This window comes from Bubalus kerabau, chromosome 23, assembly GCF_029407905.1.
Source record: "Bubalus kerabau isolate K-KA32 ecotype Philippines breed swamp buffalo chromosome 23, PCC_UOA_SB_1v2, whole genome shotgun sequence".
NCBI lineage: Eukaryota > Metazoa > Chordata > Mammalia > Artiodactyla > Bovidae > Bubalus > Bubalus kerabau.
Genome location: NC_073646.1, coordinates 28,305,000 through 28,324,065, shown reverse-complemented (window position 1 = coordinate 28,324,065; position 19,066 = coordinate 28,305,000). Strand labels below are relative to the sequence as shown.

General features: G+C 42.3%; 1 protein-coding gene and 1 non-coding gene across 2 annotated transcripts in view; both read right to left on the bottom strand.

The window, feature by feature from the left end:
- The window catches only part of ITGAM (integrin subunit alpha M), a 37,261-nt gene that overhangs the window by 5,029 nt on the left and 13,166 nt on the right, over window positions 1–19,066 (bottom strand). Inside the window, exons 11-22 of the mRNA XM_055562046.1 lie at window positions 18,163–18,292; window positions 17,495–17,637; window positions 10,242–10,382; window positions 9,940–10,149; window positions 6,132–6,262; window positions 5,886–6,049; window positions 3,193–3,347; window positions 2,975–3,106; window positions 2,674–2,747; window positions 2,319–2,460; window positions 2,101–2,223; window positions 609–688 (exon numbers count right to left, since the gene is read on the bottom strand). Coding sequence (XP_055418021.1) covers window positions 609–688; window positions 2,101–2,223; window positions 2,319–2,460; window positions 2,674–2,747; window positions 2,975–3,106; window positions 3,193–3,347; window positions 5,886–6,049; window positions 6,132–6,262; window positions 9,940–10,149; window positions 10,242–10,382; window positions 17,495–17,637; window positions 18,163–18,292 — 1,625 coding nt within the window. The remainder of the gene's footprint in view (window positions 1–608; window positions 689–2,100; window positions 2,224–2,318; window positions 2,461–2,673; window positions 2,748–2,974; window positions 3,107–3,192; window positions 3,348–5,885; window positions 6,050–6,131; window positions 6,263–9,939; window positions 10,150–10,241; window positions 10,383–17,494; window positions 17,638–18,162; window positions 18,293–19,066) is intronic.
- Window positions 4,179–4,250, bottom strand: TRNAG-UCC (transfer RNA glycine (anticodon UCC)). Its single transcript has one exon. It is a non-coding gene; the product is annotated as a tRNA-Gly (tRNA).

Below are 19,066 nucleotides of genomic sequence, written 5' to 3'. Positions count from 1 at the left end.
CTTCCTTCTCTCTGTATTCATGCCCACCTTCAATTTGTGCCTTTGCTGGGCTTCCCTCATGGCTCAAATGGTAAAGAATCTGCCTGCAATGCAGGAGACCCGGGTTTGTTCCCTGGATTGAGAAGATCCCCTGGAGAAGGGAATGACTACCTGCTCCAGTATTCTTGGCTGGAGAATTCCCTGGACAGAGGAGCCTGGTGGGCTATAGTCCATGGGGTCACAAACAGTCGGACATGACTGAAAGACTAACAATTTCTTTCACTTTTTTCGGCTAACTCACAGCCCAAATGAATCTTCCTCTCTGAACACCAAGCTCTCAACAACACTGGACATCATTCATTTCATACTGTATGGTAATCATCAACTTTCCTGTCCATCCTTGCCACTAAATTATAACCTCCTTGAGGCAGGAACCACAGCCATCTTGTCTGTTGCTATCCCATCAGCCCTGGGCAACATGCCGGGCATGGGGTGGGTGCTCAGTTGGCATTTCTTGAGTGAATGAATGAGCTGAAGGGAGAACCAGTGGGGAGAGGGCATTGGTCTACCATCAGCATGGGGCTGGGACCTCAAAACTGATATGTGGTAGGAAGCCAGGCATAGCTCACCTGGTAACATTGGTCTTGAGAAGTAGCTTGTTTCCAAAGTAAGTATCAGGATTCACGTCAAATGTGACATTAAAGGTGATCTGGAGTTGGAGAAAGGAGAGACAGTGACAAGAGGAAGAGAGAAGAAACATCCCAGATATTCATCAGCTGAAGAATGGGTAAATAAAATGTGGTACATCCATACAACAGAGTGTTATTCAGCAATAAAAAGAATCAGAGTATTAATACATCTTGCAACATGGGTAACCCTTGAAAGCGTGATGCTCAAAGAAGCCATCATATTGTATGATTCCATTTATATGAAATATCCAGAATAGGTGAATCTCAAGACAGAAAATAGATTAGTGGTTGCCTAGAACTGGGACAGATGGGAAGACATGGGCTGATGGCCAAGGGGAGCAAGGTGTTTTGGGGGGGGTTTATAAAATACTCTAGGACTCAGGCTGTCCAGGGGTTAAGAATCTGCCTTGCAATGCAGGGGACTCAAATTCAATACCTGGTCGGGGAACTAAGATCCCACATGCCTTGGAGCAACTAACCCCAAGCGCTACAACTACTGAGCCTGTGGACCACAACTAGAGAGTTCATGAGATGCATTGAAAGATCCTTCATGATGCAGCAAAGACCCCACATGCTACAGCTAAGACCCAGTACAGCCAAACAAATAAGTAATATTTTAAACATTAAATTAAAAATATAATACTCTAAAATTGATCGCACTGATGAATGCACAACTCTGTGAACATTTCAAAAGCCATTGGATTGTATACTTTTCTCAGTTTATTTATTTATTCATTTTTGACTGCATGAGGTCTTGGGGTGTGTGGACTCTCTAGCTTAGATTGTGGTACTTGAGCTTAGATTGCCCAGTGGCATGTGGCATAGGATCTTAGTTCCCTAACCCAGGATCAAGCCCGTGTCCCCTACATTCCAAGTCAGATTCTCAACCACTTGACCATCAGAGAAGTCCCTGGACCACATACTTTGAATGTTTGTGTTAGTCATTCAGTCATGTCTGACTCTTTGTGACCCCATGGACTATATAGCCTGTTAGGCTCCTCTGTCCATGGAATTCTCCAGGCAAGAATACTGGAGTGGGTTGCCATTCCCTTCTCCAGGGAATCTTCCCAACCCAGGAATCAAACCCAGGTCTCCTGCATTGCAAGCAGATTCTTTATTGTCTGAGCTGCCAGGGAAGCCCAATGGGTGTATTGTAATGGTAGATGGATTTTTATCTCAGCAAAACTTTTTTTCAAAAAAAAAAAAAAGAGAGAGAAAGAAAGATCTACTTTTAAAAAGAAGAAGGAGAAGGGAATTCCCTGATGGTCCAGTGGTTAAGATTTCACATTTTCATTGCCAAGGGCCTGAGTTCAATACCTGGTCCAGGAACTAAAATCCCACAAGCCATGCAGTGTGGGAAGAAGGAGAAGAACTAGGGAAAAATTCAGAAGAAAACAAAGGAGAAAAAGGGAGGAGGAGCCAGCAGTCTGACCTCCGAGTTGTCTGGGAAAATGGGGTGGTTTATGCCACAGCTGGTTCTCTTCAAGATTCCAGACCCTTCGGTGGAGACATCAGACTCACAGCTCAGGCGCCAGAATCGTTGTGAGCGCTGGTTCTGGAAGGCAAGGGAGGCAGAGCTGGTGAAGTCAACCGGCAGCCACGGGGGCGGGGCAAGCAAAGTCAGATGGAGCCTGAGAAGGGTTTGGCTACCTGGCTGCTTGACACCCTCCGGTAGGACAAGCCAGACGGGTAAAAGAAGGTGACCTGAGTTCTGTAGGAGTCCTCGCCCTCGTTTCTCACAGTCACCGTCACGTTCAAGTCCCGGGGTCCACCCACCACCAGGGTGTCCAGGCTGTGGAAGGAAGAAGCCAGGCCATGAGAGGCTGGGGGCTTCCCTGCAGTGAATGTGCTCTGGAGGGAAGGAGGCACAGACACTGGGAGAGAGAAGATAGTGGATGAGGCGTCAGCAGCTGCTCTGTGCCAGGCTCCCTTGGGGGCCAGGAGGAGAACAGAGCGCCAGGTCATGGTGCAGTTTTGGGGGTAAAAAAGAGGACAGGGAACTCACTCCATAAAATTGAAGGTGATGCTGAGGTCATCCTGGCAGACGGTGTCGTTGCCACAGTTCTTCTCAAAGGGAAGCTGCCAAACACAGAATATGAGAAAAACAAAAGGAAATCGGGACAGGATGTAAAACGAAACAGCAAAGTGAAATCTTGAAATAAAGTGAAAGTGTTAGTTGCTCAGTCGTGTCCGACTCTTTGGGACCCCATGAACTGCAGCCAGGCTCTTCTTGCCTGTGGGATTCTCCAGGCAAGAATACTGGAGTGAGTTGCCCTTTCCCGCTTCAGGGGATCCTCCCGACTCACCGAGGCTGTGAAGAGTCTCAGAGCGTCCACAGCCAGCACTGGCCTGAGGCCCCCATAATTGTGTGCAGGCTCCCCTACCAGAGAGAAGTTGAGGCGCAGAGCAATGGGGGTCACTGAGTCCTCCACACAATCCTGAGAGACAGTGAGGGGTTGGTGGTCCAGGCTTCTCAGCTTCACAAGCCCACCCCCTGCTTGGAGGATGGTCACCCCCTACTCACCAGTAACCGGAGCTTCAGGGTCTCGCATTTCTGACTCAGCCTCAGCGTTTCTACACGTCTGCGTGTGCTGTTCTGTGTCTCATCAAAGATGGCCAGGGAATGGGGGCGACCTGGGTCCAGAGCCAGGTCATAGGTGATAGTGCTCTGGGTATCTCCTGAAGGGGTGGGGAAGAATGGTGTTAAGGAGCCTGGCTTTGGAGTCAGACTGGCAAGAGGTGGTGGCCCTGTTCCTCTGCTACCCAACTGTCCAACTTTGGCCACATTAGCTGACCTCCCTGTGTCTCTCATTTCCTTATTTTAAAAAATTATTTCTGTATTGATTTGGCTGAGCCAGGTCTTAATTGCAGCACACAGGATCTTTCAGTTGTGGAAACAGTGGCAAATTTTATTTTCCTGGGCTTCACGATCACTGCAGCCATGAAATTAAAAGATGCTTGCTCCTTGGAAGAAACCTAGAAAGCATATTAAAAAGCAGAGACATCACTCTGCTGACAAAGGTCCATCTAGCCAAAGCTATGATTTTTCCAGTAGTTATGTATGGATGTGAGACTCAGACCATAAAGAAAGCAGAACACTGAAGAACTGATGCTTTTGAACTGTGGTGCTGGAGAAGACTCTTGACAGTCCCCTGGACTGCAAGGAGATCAAACCAGTCATTCCAAAAGGAAATCAACCCTGAATATTCATTGGAAGGACTGATGCTGAAGCTGAAGCTCCCACACTTCGGCCACCTGATGCAAAGAACCAACTCATTGGAAAAGACCCTGAGGCTGGGAAAGATTGAGGACAGGAGGAGAATGGGGCAACAGAGGATAAGATGTTCGGAGGGCATCACCAACTCAATGGACATGAATTTAAGCAAACTACGGGAGATGGTGAGAGACAGGGAAGCTTGGCATGCTGCAGTTCATGGGGTCACAAAGAGTCAGATACAACTTAGTGACTGAACAACAACATGGGGTCTTTTTGCAGCATGCGGGATCTAATTCCCTGACCAGGGATCGAACCCTGGCCTCTGCATTGGAAGCGCAGTGCCCTAACCACTGGACAACCAGGGAAGTTCCTCCTTATTTTTAAATTGAAGATAATAATTGTTTCTTTCCAACAGTGAAAATAAAATTGTGCCTATGAGGCATTTAGCATAGTGCCTGCCACATAATAAATGCTCAGTAATTAATACCTATTCTATTACAAGCTAGAAAATTAAGTATATTTTTAAAGTATATTGCTTTTCACTTTTTTCTCTTTGTCTTTGTTCTTCAGCAGTTTGTACCTTGGGATGGTACAGTGTCTAGTGTTGTGGGCATTGGTGTAATGTACCAATTTATGGTTCCTTTTATATTTATCTTGCTCTGACTTGGTAGAGAATCTTGATGTCTTTCACCAGTTTTAGAAAAGTCTTTACCACCATTTCTTTTTTAAATTCTATTTTATATTGAAGTATAGCTGATTAACAGTGTTGTTTTAGTTTCAAGTATACAGCAAAGTGATTCAGTTATACATATACATATTTTTCAGCTCCTTTTCCATTATAGGTTAAACAAGATATTGATTGAATATAATTATCTGTGCCATACAGTAAATCCTTGTTTACCTATTTTATATATAGTGATGTATATCTGTTTGTTCTGCTCCTAATCTGCTATTAAATGTATTGAATTCTCAATTCCATTCTATTTGTTTTTCAGTGCTAGTGTTTCCATTGAACTTTTAGGAAATCCAGATTTTTTTAATGAAGTTCTCCATCCTCTCCTCTTTATTCTTGAAGATATTAATTTTAGTTATATTTTAAATTCTGATTTGATAATTCTAATATTTGAATCATCTGTGGGTCTATATCTATTGTCTGTTGTTTCTCTTGCTTGCCGGTCTCAATAGACATTTTCCCAATAGAAGGACCAAGGTGTTTTTCAAGGTCCCACTCAAATCTCTGCTTCCCCAGCAGCTGGATTTCTTTTCAACTCATTAGCTCTCCAGTTGCTGTCTTCCACTGAGTTTCTGGAAGTATTGACCTGGAAATGCATGACTTAGAAGTCAGCCAATGACTTTGTATGGAATTTCCATGTAGATTTTGGGGGATCTTCTCTGTAATTCTCTACTCTCCAAGACTTCACTCTCAATTTCTAGCCATGTTGTTTGCCCGAACGCTGACTGCTATCTCCTCAGTCCAGTAAGATTATTGCTAGAAAACTAATTTTATCTCCTCCCCTTGTTTCTCTCTAGAACCACCGTTACTCTTTCTCACCCCAAGCACAATGCCACTCAGAATAGAGATGAGGGAGGGAGTCAAGTTAGTTGTGATAAAATACATGTCTGAATGCTTTGTGAGTTTGTGTTTAGCTTAATCAACTCAGTCTCCCCTTTGAACAAATTATTGTTGCTGCTTAGTTGCTAAGTCATGTCCAACTCTTTGCAACCCCATGGACTATGGAGCTTGCCAAGCTCCTCGCCCATCTCTCAGTTAAAAAAATATATCTGGTTAGTTCACAGGGTGGGGCCCTTCATTCTATAGAGAACTGAGACTGTAAAGAAGTGCCAGAGACTTACTTCTTTGGTGGTGTTTTCTGGGCCTCCCCACCCATGCCCTAGCAGGGGAACCATCTGCTTATTCCATCCAAGCTTGAAGAAGGCTATCAGAGCCCATCAATGTCCCCAGTCATTTAACCTCTTGAAATTCACCCACCCAGCCTCACCTTCTCCCAGTCGGTCCCATGTGCTCTTGCGAACTTGGAGGCAGACTTTGACCTGCCCAGCAATCTGGCCTTTTACCACTGGGTCACGACACTCATACACGTTCCTCTTCACTTCCTTGGGTGTGAACTCCATCGTCGCCTCAACTTTCAGCACAGGCTGTGACCTGGGGGGAAGCCAGAGGGCCATCAGGGGCCATCGTACAGCAAACACACTCCTTAAAAAGAAGATACCTGGTATGCTCTCACCTGAGCAGCAGCACATGCCCCTGAGCCCCGACAGCCAAGTCTACCAGTCCATCCATTGTGAGGTCCTGGCCCCCGCTCAGTGACTGCCCAAAATACTGAAGCCTGGGGGAGATCTGTGAGCCTGTGATCCGCTGACCGTGGAAAAGAGGAGGTGAGAAAGAGGTGGGAAAGAACAGAGAAGAGAGTCACTCAGTCTCCCAGGGTGACCCAAGGAGAGATTGTCTGGGCTCCACTCAAGTCACGCCTCCCACAATTTCTTCAAAAATTAGGGTAATTATTCAGCTTTAAACCACAACCTTGAGATGATATAAAAAATTTCCATAATTGCTGGGTTTTCCAGAGAAAATAAGAAGCTTCACAGGAAAGAAGAGACAGTATACTATTTGACTCAGCTGAATCTCTTGATTCAGCTGGATCTCTCTTACGTGGTCAGGAAAATGCAAACACTCTGTATTGACCTAACCAAATTTATCATATAAATTTAATGTGGGGGTGGGATGCAAAGCATGTGAATATCTGAAAAGAGAGGCCTCAAAGAGAGCTCAGTCCTCACCTTCCATAGTAGGAAGTCAACGCAAAAACAAAAATCAAGCAGCAGCAATATAATTGTGTCCTTGGCAAGTACGGAGAATCATTGAAAGAGCTGAAAGTGGTTTCCTCAAGAGGAGGAAAAACAAAGAGGAAATCACAGTGTGGGTATGAAAATTGTTACTTTTCATAATAAGCTGTTAGGAACAATTTTGACTCTTCAATCTATGTGGAAAATTAACACTGAAAGGATCAGTTCAGTTCAGTCACTCAGTCATGTCCGACTCTTTGCAACCCCATGGACTGCAACACACCAGGCCCCCCTGTCCATCACCAACTCCTGAAGCTTACTCAAACTCATATCCATAGAGTCAGTGATGCCATCCAACTATCTCATCCTCTGTTGCCCCCTTCTCCTCCTGCCTTCAATCTTTCTCAGCATCAGGGTCTTTTCCAGTGAGTCAGTTCTTCACATCAGGTAGCCAAAGTATTGGAGTTTCAGCTTCAGCATGAGTCCTTCCAGTGAATATTCAGGACTGATTTCCTTTAGGATGGACTGGTTGGATCTCCAGTCCAAGGGACTCTCAAGAGTCTTCTCCAACATCACAGTTCAAAAGCATCAATTCTTTGGTGCTCAGCCTTCTTTATAGTCCAATTCTCACATCCATGCGTGACTACTGGAAAGATCATAGCTTTGGCTATACAGACCTTTGTTGGTGAAGTAATGTCTCTGCTTTTTAATATGCTGTCTAGGTTGGTCATAGGTTTTCTTTCAAGCAGCAAGCATCTTTTAATTCCATGGCTGCAGTCACCATCTGCAGTGATTTTGGAGCCCCCCCCCCAAAAAATAGTCTAACTGAAAGGATAACAGCCAAATATATTAAGAAATTTTAAAAGTGACTTTGTCACATACTTAATGCCACTGAATTGTGTACACTTAAAAATGGTTAAGGGGGTGAGTTTTAGGTCATGTATATTTTACTGCCATTTTTTAAGTGAAGTTGTCAACTGGAAAGAAGAATGAGGAAGTGCAGGACACTGGAAATGTGCTATATCTTCATCTGGGTGGTGCTTACTTGGGTTCACAGATGTGAAAATTCAGCACTTAAGATTTGTGTGTTTACTGAACATATATTATACTGCAAATTTTTTTGAGAAAAAATTATTTTATCCTATTGGGAGGAAGCTTTGTTTTGAAATTATATAATATGGTAGTTGGGAAATCCATAGGACACTTGCTTGTTGAAATACTGACCACCACAGTTCCAGTCATAGAAAAAGAACAAGTAAAAATTACAAACAGTAAAACAATAAGCTTGCATGATCCTTTTTGCATTTATTTTTAATTCCAAAGTCTGTGGTGTGGGAGAGGAGAATGTGAGCGGAGTGGGAGTGTGTGTATGGGTGTGAGTGGATGTGGGTGTATGGGGGCTATGGGTGGGTCTGAGTGTGGGTGTGAGTGGGTGTGGGGATGGGTGGGGATGGGTGTACAGGGGTGTGGGTGAGGGTGGGTGAATGTGTGGACCCTCCCTTTACCCTTGTTTTCCTTTCCAGGGCAAGTTCTGGTAAAGATAAAAGGGCAGAAGGAGCTAGGGCTTTTGCTGTTTACTTTAGATCTTTTAACTTATACAAGCATGTAAAGAGTTGTAATAAAAATAGAGTAAAACCAGAGCCTTCAAATCCCATTTACACAAAGAAACAACAGATGCCAATGAGAAAAAGGCTTAACTATAATCACAAAATTGTGGAAAGAGGTTCCGTGACACAGAGGGAAGAATGTGAGGAGTGCTGGGCTGTAACTAAAGAACGTGTGACTACTGAAGATCTCGAGCCCTAGAAGCCTGTATTCTGCAACAAGAGAAGCCACTGCAGTGAGAAGCCCACGCATCGCAACTAGAGAATAACCCCTGCTGGCCACAACTAGAGAAAAACCGGAAAAGCAAGGAAGATTCAGTGCAGCCATAGATAAATAAGTAGAATTATTTTTTTAAAAGGAGTATGTGAAAAATACTAGGGCTGACATAGCATCATAGTCCATACCCTAGAACGGGCAAAATTGATCCATGGTGGAAAATAATTGGAACAGTAGCTTCCTCTAGGATGGAGTGGGGTCAGAAATTGACTGGGAGGGGACAGGTGGGAACTTTCTAAAGTGATCATGATGTTCGGTACGGTAAGTGAAATTGCTCAGTTGGGTCTGACTGTTTGCAACCCCATGGACTGTAGCCTGCCAGGCTCCTCTGTCCATGGAATTTTACAGGCATGTACCTTCATAGAATTATTGGGGGTTGTTTGTTTGGTTTTTGTTTGTCTGGTCACCACACAGCTTTCAGGGTCTTAGTTCCCCAATCAGGGATTGAACCCAGGCCATGGCAGTGAAAGCACTGAGTCATAACTGCTGGACCACCAGAGAATTCCCAGGATTGTGGGTTATATTTTTCAAAATTCATCGACTGGCCAAAGATCTGTGCATTTCCTGTCTATACATTTTATTTTAAAAATAATGGTAAGCAAATATTAAATTCTAGTTAATGATATACATGGTGAGGCATTTAGGGGTGAAGTTGGACTGGTGTTGCAAATTATTTTGAAACGCATTTTAAAATGTGATGAACTGATGAACAGGTAGAAAAGAATGAATACAAGGATGGAGATGTGAAAAAGTAAATCTAATAAAATATTCATAGTAGATGTTAGCTTATAAATACATGGATGTTCACTATATACTGAATTTTTTCTTAATAAAGTGGAAATTTTTATACTGATGCCTGGGGCTCTGTCCATACATGCTTCAGTCGTGTCTGACTCTTTGCAACCCCACGGACTGTAGCCCACCAGGCTCCTCTGTCCATGGAATTCTCCAAGCAAGAATACTGGAGTGGATTGCCATTTCCTCCTCCAGGGGCTCTTCCCAAGTCGGGTCTCCTGCATTGCAGACAAATTCTTTACCATTTGAGCCAACAGGGAAGCCCCAAACCAGGACAGATGTGGGGCAAACCAGGTCTATTGGTCATCCTATGAAGACTGAGATTCAGAGGAGAAGAACGTCTACGTCCTAACACTTCCGGCTCACCATTCATTACCTCTGAGCCTTCATCTTCCCTCCTGTAAAGTGGCAGCAGTGATGTTGGCCCTGTGCACCTCCTCTAGTTGTGGTCAGAATGAATCTTTTCTGTGAAGTGTGTATTATTTTTGAAGGTTCTGAAAAGGGCTTCTGGGAGAACTGACCTGGCAGCTGAGGGAACGTTGGTTTAGAAAGGGACAGATGATCCGGCCTCACCTGGCTGTGAGAGGGGCTGATGCCCAGTTCTGAGGTTCCATGGAACAGGTAGACAGCACCCTGGTTCTCCTGCTCTCCCGGGGCCCCAATGGCCACATCCACCAGCCTGTCCCCATTCACATCCCCCAGCGCTGTCAGGGCTGCCCCAAAGCGGCCCCAGGGGTGGCCTGGCTCCCCTCGCAGGACAGCATCACACTGCCACTTAGCTCTCTGCAGAACAAAAACAGTGTCAGGTCCCACCCCAGGCGACCCTTCCATCCCACAGCCAGACCCCACCCAGCCTGGGTCTCATCACTACTCACCCCCCGGGGAAAGGGGCACAGGGACACCTGGCCCCCTCGCATCTGCTCATAAAAATGGGGGGCCCCAATGAGGACCAGGTCGGAGCTGCCATCTCTGTTGACATCCACGGAGCAGAGGGAGGCCCCAAAGTAGGAGCCAATCTGAAAGAGATAAGGCCAAGATCACATACCTCTTCCCACCTAAAACAGGGCATGGGGGTTTTCTCCCTGGGATGTAAAATCACACCTGCTGAGGAAGGCCCTTTGGAGTGGATGAGATCCTCTCCCTGTTTCATGATCAATCCTTGTTTGAATGTACTGCCAGCTGAAGAGCCTGTTATAGAGTTGATGGGCGGTGGTGAGGATTCACCCTAAACCGTGTTCCAGGGAGATGATTAAGGTAGCAAAGAAGCTGGATTTGAAAATACAGACAGGGGCTTCCCTGGTGGTCCAGTGGTTAAGAATCCACCTACCAATGCAGAGAAAGCAGGTTCCATCCTCAGCTGGGGAACCAAGGTCCCACATGCTGCGGGACAACTGAGCCTGAGTACCATAACTACTGAGTACCATAAGTACTGCACACCACAACTAGAGAGAAGCCTGCACCCGCGACAAAGAGTCCTCGAGCGGCTATGAAATATTCCACGCACTGCAACTAAGCCCCAGAGCAGCCAAAAATAAAATAAAAAATTTTTTTAATTAAAAAGAAAAAAAATATCGAGAGAAAAGCCTGGAAGACTACACGGGATATCCTTTCAATATGTTGGAAGTCTTTAGGGGGTAAATCAAAGTTGGCAGTCTGGCTAATAAGGAATCAACTGGCTTGGATGAAAAATAACTATTGTTACAGGAATTTTTTGGCATGATATTGAGAAATAATGTTTATGTTTTAAAAGAATTTTAAAATATGTTCAAAAAATATCAAGATATGTTCTCTGTAAATGGGTAGACTTCATCCATAGAAATCACCCGTTTAGTCATTCATTCATTCATTCAACAAACAAAGGGTCGCTCTTTGCTGAGTGTGAGGCTGGGTAGTAGAGACCGTGCCTTCAAGGCTTTCAGTTCAGGAGGTTGGAAGGGAGAACAGTACCAGATAAAAGGGAGATGTATATGGAAATTTCTAATTTGTGGGGCAAGTTCAAGGAAGGAAAAGTGCAGATGGCATCAAGACAGTGACTCACTACTGTCTGATTTCTGCCCCACACGCCTCTGAGGGAAGCCTCCTGATAGTCCGTTCTGTACATGTGCATGCTGCTGCTGCTAAGTCACTTCAGTCGTGTCCGACTCTGTGCAACCCCATAGACGGCAGCCCACCAGGCTTCCCCGTCCCTGGGATTCTCCAGGCAAGAACACTGGAGTGCTAAGTCGCTTCAATTGTGTCCGACTCTTTGCGACTCGATGGATTGCAGCTCGCCACGCTCCTTTCTCCATACAGAGGAGACTCTTGCCTGAATTCCCCAGGAGATCTTAATAGATTCTTGCCTGGATTTCTCAGGCAAGAATACTGGAGTGGGTTGCCAGGCCCTCCTCCAGGGGATCTTCTCCACTCAGGGATCGAACCCATGTCTCCTGTGTTTCTTGCACTGCAGGAGGATTCTTTACTGCTGAGCCATCGGGGAAGCCCCCCCACCCCGCCCCCCGCCCCCGTCTCCTCCCCCATAGTTCAATAAAGGCATTTAAGCTTCATCATAAAGTCAATAGGATTTTTTTTTGCTTTTAGGTCAAGTTTATTGGGTATAATTTCCACATAATAAAATTCAAGCTTTTTACTAGTTTCTATGAGTTTTGACAAACACATAAAGTCATGTAATTACCACGATGGTCAAGATTCAGGACAGTTTCCTCACCCCCAAAATATTCCCTTTTGCCGTAATCAACCTCTTTCCTCAGTCATCAGCCCCTGGCAACCACTGATCTGTTTTCTGTCCCTGTAGTTTTGCCTTTTCCAGAATGTTATATAAAGGGAATTACACAGTAGGTAGCTTTTCAGATCTGGCTTCTTTCAACTAGAGTAAGCATTTGGGATTCATCTATGTTGTTGCATGTATCATTAATTTGTTCTGATTTATTTCTGACAAGTATTCCATTGTGCAGATGTACCACAGTTTGTTTATCCATTCCCCAGTTGAGGGATATTCAGGTTGATTCCAATTTGGGGCATTTATAAATAAAGCCCCTGCTGCTGCTGCTGCTAAGTCACTTCAATCGTGTCCGTGCGACCCCATAGACAGCAGCCCACCAGGCTCCCCCGTCACTGGGATTCTCCAGGCAAGAACACTGGAGTGGGTTGCCATTTCCTCCTCCAATGCATGAAAGTGAAAAGTGAAAGTGAAGTCACTTAGTTGTCTCTGACCCTCAGGGACCCCATGGACTGCAGCCTTCCAGGCTCTTCCATACATGGGATTTTCCAGGCAAGAGTACTGGAGTGGGGTGCCATTGCCTTCTCCAGAATAAAGCCACTAAAAACATTTAAATACAGGTTTTCATGTGAATGTCTATTTTTATTTCTCCTGGATAAATACCTAAGAGTTATATTGAACTTTATAAGATACTGATGAACTTTTCCAAAGTAGTCATTTTTCCATTCTGACAGCAATGTGTGGGTGTTTTAGTTGCCACACATCCTTGCCAGTACTTGATATTGCAAATTTATTTCTTTTTTATGTTAATCATATTAATAGGTGTGCAATTGTATCTCACTATGGTTTTAATTTGCATTTCTGTGATGATTTAATGATATGGGACATTCTTTCATGTGCTTATTTGCCATTCATATATCTTCTTTGGTTAAGTGTCTGCTCAAATATTCTGCTTATTTTTTAATTGAATTATTTGACTTCTTGTTGAGTTTTGAGACTCCTTTATGTATTCTGGATATAAGTCTTTTGTCAGATATGTAATTTTATTTTATTTCAAATAGGTCATTTTTAAAAAGGAAGGAAAATTTGCAAATATTTTCTTCCAGTCTGTAGTTTATCTGCTCATTCTCTTAATAAACAGAGCAAAACTTTTCTTAGTTATCGTTTTTTTAATTTATGGGCCATGTTTCCAGTGTTATATCTAAGAATTCTTCGACTAATGCAAGGTCACAAAAATTTTCTCCTAATGTTTTCTTTCACAAGTATAATAGTTTCAGATTTTACATTTAGCTCTATAATCTATTTTGAATTAATCTTAACATGGATCAGTTGACAAGACATGTGTAGAAGGTTTTGCTTTGTTTTCTTACTATGGGTGTTCAATTGTTTCAGCACCATTGAACTCTCCATTGAATTATCTTTGTGTCTTTATTGACAAGCAATTGACTATATATGTATCAGTTTACTTGAGGCCTATTCTGTTTCTCTGATATTCCTGCCACACTGTTCTGCTTACTGCAACTTTTACAGGAAGTCTTAAAATTCAGGTAGTCTATGAATCTTCCACTAAATACCTATGAGTATTTACCTAAGATCTTTTTCAAACCTGTTTTGAATATTTACTTTCTTTGATTTTCCCATATAAATCTTAGAACCAGCTCATTAATTCTACAAATAAATTAGAATTTTGATTGGCATTGTGTTGCATCTATAGATCAATTTGAGAAGTAACATCTTATCAATATTGAGTCTTCCAATCCATGAACACAGTTTATCTTTCCATTTATTTAGGTCTTTGATTTCTCTCATCAGTGTTTTGTACATTTCAGGATAAAGATATTGTACACATTTTATTAGATTTATACCTAAGTATTTCATGGTCTGGGCTTCCCAGGTGGTGCTAATAATAAAGAACCCACCTGCCAGTGCAGGAGATTCAGGAGACACAGTTTCAATCCCTGGGTTGGGAAGATCCTGCGGAGAAGGAAATGGCAACCCACTCCAGTATTCTTGCCTGGAGAATCCCATGGACAGAGGAGCCTGGTGGGCTACAGTCCATAGGGTCGCAAAGAGTTAGACATGACTGAAGCAACTTAGCATGCACGCACGCACGCATTTCATGGTCTTTGGTGTTACTGTAAATGATACCGTTTTTTTAATTTAAATTTCCAAATATTCATTGCAGGCCTAGAAACACAGCTGATTTTTACATGTTGATCTTGTATCCTGAGAAATTACTGAAATAACTTATTAGTTACATAATTTTTTTAATAGATCTTTTGGGACTTCCCAGGCAAACAGTCACGTCATTGGTAAATAGAGACAGCTTTATTTTTTCCCTTCCATTCTGCGTGCCCTTTTTTCTTTTCTTTTCTTGCCTTATTGGACTGCTGTGTCTTCCAGTATGATATCGAATAGGAGTGCTGAAAGTGGGTATTCTTGCCTTGTTTCCAATTAGGAAAAAAATTCTCTTTTACTTTTAAATATGACGCGAGTTGTAGGTTGTTATTGTTGTTGTTGTTTTAAATGCTCTTTCTCAGGTTAAGGAAGTTCCTTTTAATTCCTAATTTGCTGGGAACATCATGAAAGCATGTATTTTGTCAAATTCTTTTCCATATCTGTTAAGATTATTACATTTTTCTTCTCTAGTCTGTTGTTATGGTGAATTACATTGATTTTTTTTTCCAGAATGGCTCTTTTAAATTGAGATAAAATTTACATTACAAAATTCATCATTTTAAAGTATAAAATTTGGTGGGTTCTAGTATATTCACAATGTTATGTAACCATTGCCATGAATTCCAAAACATTTTCATCACCCTAGGAAGAAGCCCTATACCTGTTAAAAGTCACTCCCAATCTGCCCTGCCTCCCTCTATATCCAGGCAACCACTAATCTACTTTCTGGCTCAATGAATTTATCTACTCTGGACATTTCAGGTGAATTAAATCATACAATATGTGGTCTTTTGTGGCTGGGTTTTTAAATTTAGCATAACATTTTCAAAGTTTATCCATGTTGTAGCATGTATCAACACTTCATACTTTTTATGGCTAAATAGTATTCCACTACGTGATACACCCCATTTTGTTTATCTATTCATGAGTTGATGAACATCTAGGTTCCTTCCACATTTTAACTATTATGAATAATGCTGCTATGAACATTCATGTATAAGCTTTAGTTTGAACAACTGTTTTCATCCTGGGAAAGGGTATACACCTAGGAGCAAAATTTCTGAGTCATATTGTAAATCTAGGGGCTTCCCCAGTGGCTCGGTGGTAAAGAATCCACCTGCCAATGCAGGAGATGGGGATTCAATCCCTGTGTTGAGAGGAACCTCTGAAGGAGATGGTAACCCACTCCAGTGTTCTTGCCTGGGAAATCCCATGGACAGAGAAACCTGGCAGGCTACAGTCCATGGGGTCGCAAAAGAGTCAGGCATGACTGAGCAACTAAACAACAGCAATGGTAAATCTATAGTTAACTTAAACTGCCAAACTGTGTTCCATAGCAGCTGTATTATTTTACATTCCCAGCAGCAAAGTACGAAGGTTTCAATCTCTCCACATTCTCACCAACATATGTTATTTTTCATGTTTTTTTTTTCTTTTAAATAGCCTTTCTAGTGCTGTCTCTATTGTGGTTTTGACTTTCATTTCCCCAATGACTAGTAATGTCAAGCATCTTTTCATGTTTTTATTGGCCATTTGTATATCTTATCTGAAGAAATATCTATCTGAATCCTTTGCCCATTTTTAAATGAGGTTGTCTTTTTATTGTTGAATTGTAAAAGTTCTTTATATATTCTAAATACCAGATCTTTATCAGATATATGACTTATAAATAGTTTCTCCCATTCTTTTCATTTTCTTTACAGTGCAATTTGATGCTCAAAGGTTTTTAATTTAATGAAGTCCAGCTTACCTATTTTATATTTGCTTGTGTTTATGGTGGAATATTCAAAAACTCATTGCCAAATCTAAGGTTACAGAAATTCACCTAAGAATCCCTCTAAGAGGTTTATAGCTTTTATTCTTACATTTAGGTTTTTTTTTTCTCTTTATTTTATTTTTTTTTAATTTTATTTTATTTTTAAACTTTACATAATTGTATTAGTTTAGGTTTTTGATCCATTTTAAGTTTTTGTATATTGTAAGGTAAGGATCCAAATTTATCCATTTGCATGTGGATATCCAGTTAACCCACCATCTTTGTTGAAAATCTTTTTTTCCTTAGTGAATGAACTTGATACCTTTGTTGAAAATCAACTGGCCATAGTTATATGGGCTTATTTCTCAACTCTCAGTTCTATTCCATTGATCTATAGGTCTGTCCTTAGCTGTACCATCCTGTCTTGATTACTGTAACTTTAAAGTAAGCCTCAAATTGGAAACTGTGACTCCTCCAACTTAATTCTTCTTTTTCAAGATTATTTTGGCTACTGTGAGTCTCTTGCATTTTCATATGAACTTTAGAATCAGTTGGCCCATTTCTGCAACATTGTTGAACAAGCCCTGTGTTCCTGGGATAAACCACACTTGGTCATGATGTATTATTCTTTTTATAGATTGCTGAATTCAAGTTGCTAACACTTTCTTAAAAACAGTTTTTGCAGGGGTGATATTCAAAATATTGAATTCCTAGGACTGCTCAGGCAGCAACCACAGGCTTAGCTGAAGTGGGTCCTAGAAGTCTTCTGAATCAGGTCGTATCTGACGTCATAGTTGCTAGATTATGGCGAAGTTCAAAGAGTACAGGGTGAGGGGACCAGAGTGCATGGTGGGGGTGGGGAGAGAGAAGGGGGAGGACGTCTCAATGAAGCAGCTATTTATTGACAGATATAGAATTATTTCAATATTTTAATAACTAATATGGTTTACTTGTTAGAAAAAGTGAAAGTGTTAATCAGTCATGTCCCACTCTTTGCGACCCCAAGGATCGAACTTGGGTCTCCTGCATTACAGGCAGATTCTTTACCATCTGAACCATCAAGGAAGCTCATCCTGGTTATGGACTGGTCAAATGCCAGTTTTGTGTACAGATAGACTTGTAGAGAGCTCTGGACAGGTCAAGTGTTGGTATTTACTATTATCAGAAAAGTGAGGACACGATATTCTCAAATGCAAGTTTGTCCCAAAGTTGGTCCCACTGCTCTCTAGCTTAAAGTCCTCTGGAATCTGCTTTACAAACCTCTGCCACACCTTATATGTATGGCTGAGTCCCTTTGCTGTCCACCTGAAACTATCACAATATTGATAATCAGCTATACTCCAATACAAAACAAAAAGTTTAAAAAAAAAAAAAACAAAACTCTGCCCCATTGGCACCTGGTGATGCCCATCCTGGAAGCCCTCAGTCCCCAGGGTACTTCTGTTGGTACATCTGTGCCCCACACACTCAGCACTCACCTGGCTTCCCTTGATTTCAGTGCTTTTCTGCCAAACACCTGCATTCTGTCTGAATATCACCACCAGGCCAATGTGCTGATATCGAGGTGCTCCCAGAAACAGGTTTTGCACCCGGTTCCGCGAGGTGACTTCGACAGCATAACCTGAAGATGATGAATTAAGAGGAGAAAGTGCTTTCCCTCAGAGACCCTGCCCCCACCAACAGGACTGTCCCGTGAGTAGGGGCAATGGGGCTGCCCGTGGTTGTGAGATTGGGGTAACTGAACCCGGCACTCTATTCCTCTTCATTTGCTGTTGTTGGTAGTGGTGTTATTGTTTAGTCACTAAGTCATATCCAGCTGTTTTTGACTCCATGAACTGTAGTCCACCAGGCTCCTCTGTCCATGGGATTCTCCAAGCAAGAATACTGGAGTGGGTTGCCATTTCCTTCTCCAGGGGATCTTCCCAACCCAGGGATTGGACCCGAATCTCCTGCATTGGCAGATTCTTTACCTCTAAGTCACCAGGGAAGCCCATTCCTCTTCGTTAGCATAATTAAAAATGAGGTTTTGATATTTCTGTCTTTAAACCTATCCCAAGAGCCTGTGAAAGATCCAAGGACATCTACACTGGTTGAATTATGCCATATCCTGACCCCTTCTTAAAATAACTCTGCCCTCTCTACTTACCCAAATAAGCATCATTCATGTCTGAATCTATCCTGGTTGTATTGATGAAGGTGATTTTATCCTTTGATGTATGCAGAAAGGCTCCACCAGCCCAGTCAAAGCTCCCCACAGCACCCAGCAAGGGACCATCCTGGGAAAGAAGGTAGAATAAGATTAAGAAATCTAGAGGTTCAGTGCCATCAAAATCCCAATGGCATTTTTCACAGAAATAGAACAAACAATCCTAAAATTTGTATGGAATCACAAAAGATCCCAAATAACCAAAGCGTTTTGAGAAAAAGAACAAGTTAGAGGCATCACACTTTCTGGATTCAAACTATATGGCAAAGCTATAGTAATCAAAACAGTATAATATTGTCATAAAAATAGACACATAAGTCAATGGAACAGAATAGAGAGCTGTTTATATATGTATGTATATAAACCCATACATATGTTGTTCTTATGTATTGTGGGCTTCCCTGACAGCTCAGTGGTAAAGAGTCTGCCTGCAGTGCAGGAGACATGGGTTCAATCCCTGAGTTGGGAAGATCCTCTAGAGAAGGAAATGGGAATCCACTCCAGTATTCTTATATGGGAAATATCATGGACAGAGGAGCCTGGTAGGCTAAAGTCCATGGGGTCACAAAAGAGTTGGGCATGACTTAGTGAATTTACAACAAAGGAGAGAATAATATACAGAGGGAAAAGGATAGTCTCTTCAATAAATGGTTTTGGTAAAATTAGACAGCCACATGCAAAAGAATGAACCTGGACCACTATTTTACACTATTCATAAAGATCAATTCAAAATGGATAAAAGACTTGAACATAAGGTCAGAAATCATAAAACGCCAAGAAGAAAACATAGGTAGTAATCTCCTTGACATCAGTCTTGGTGATGATTGTTTGAACTTAACACCAA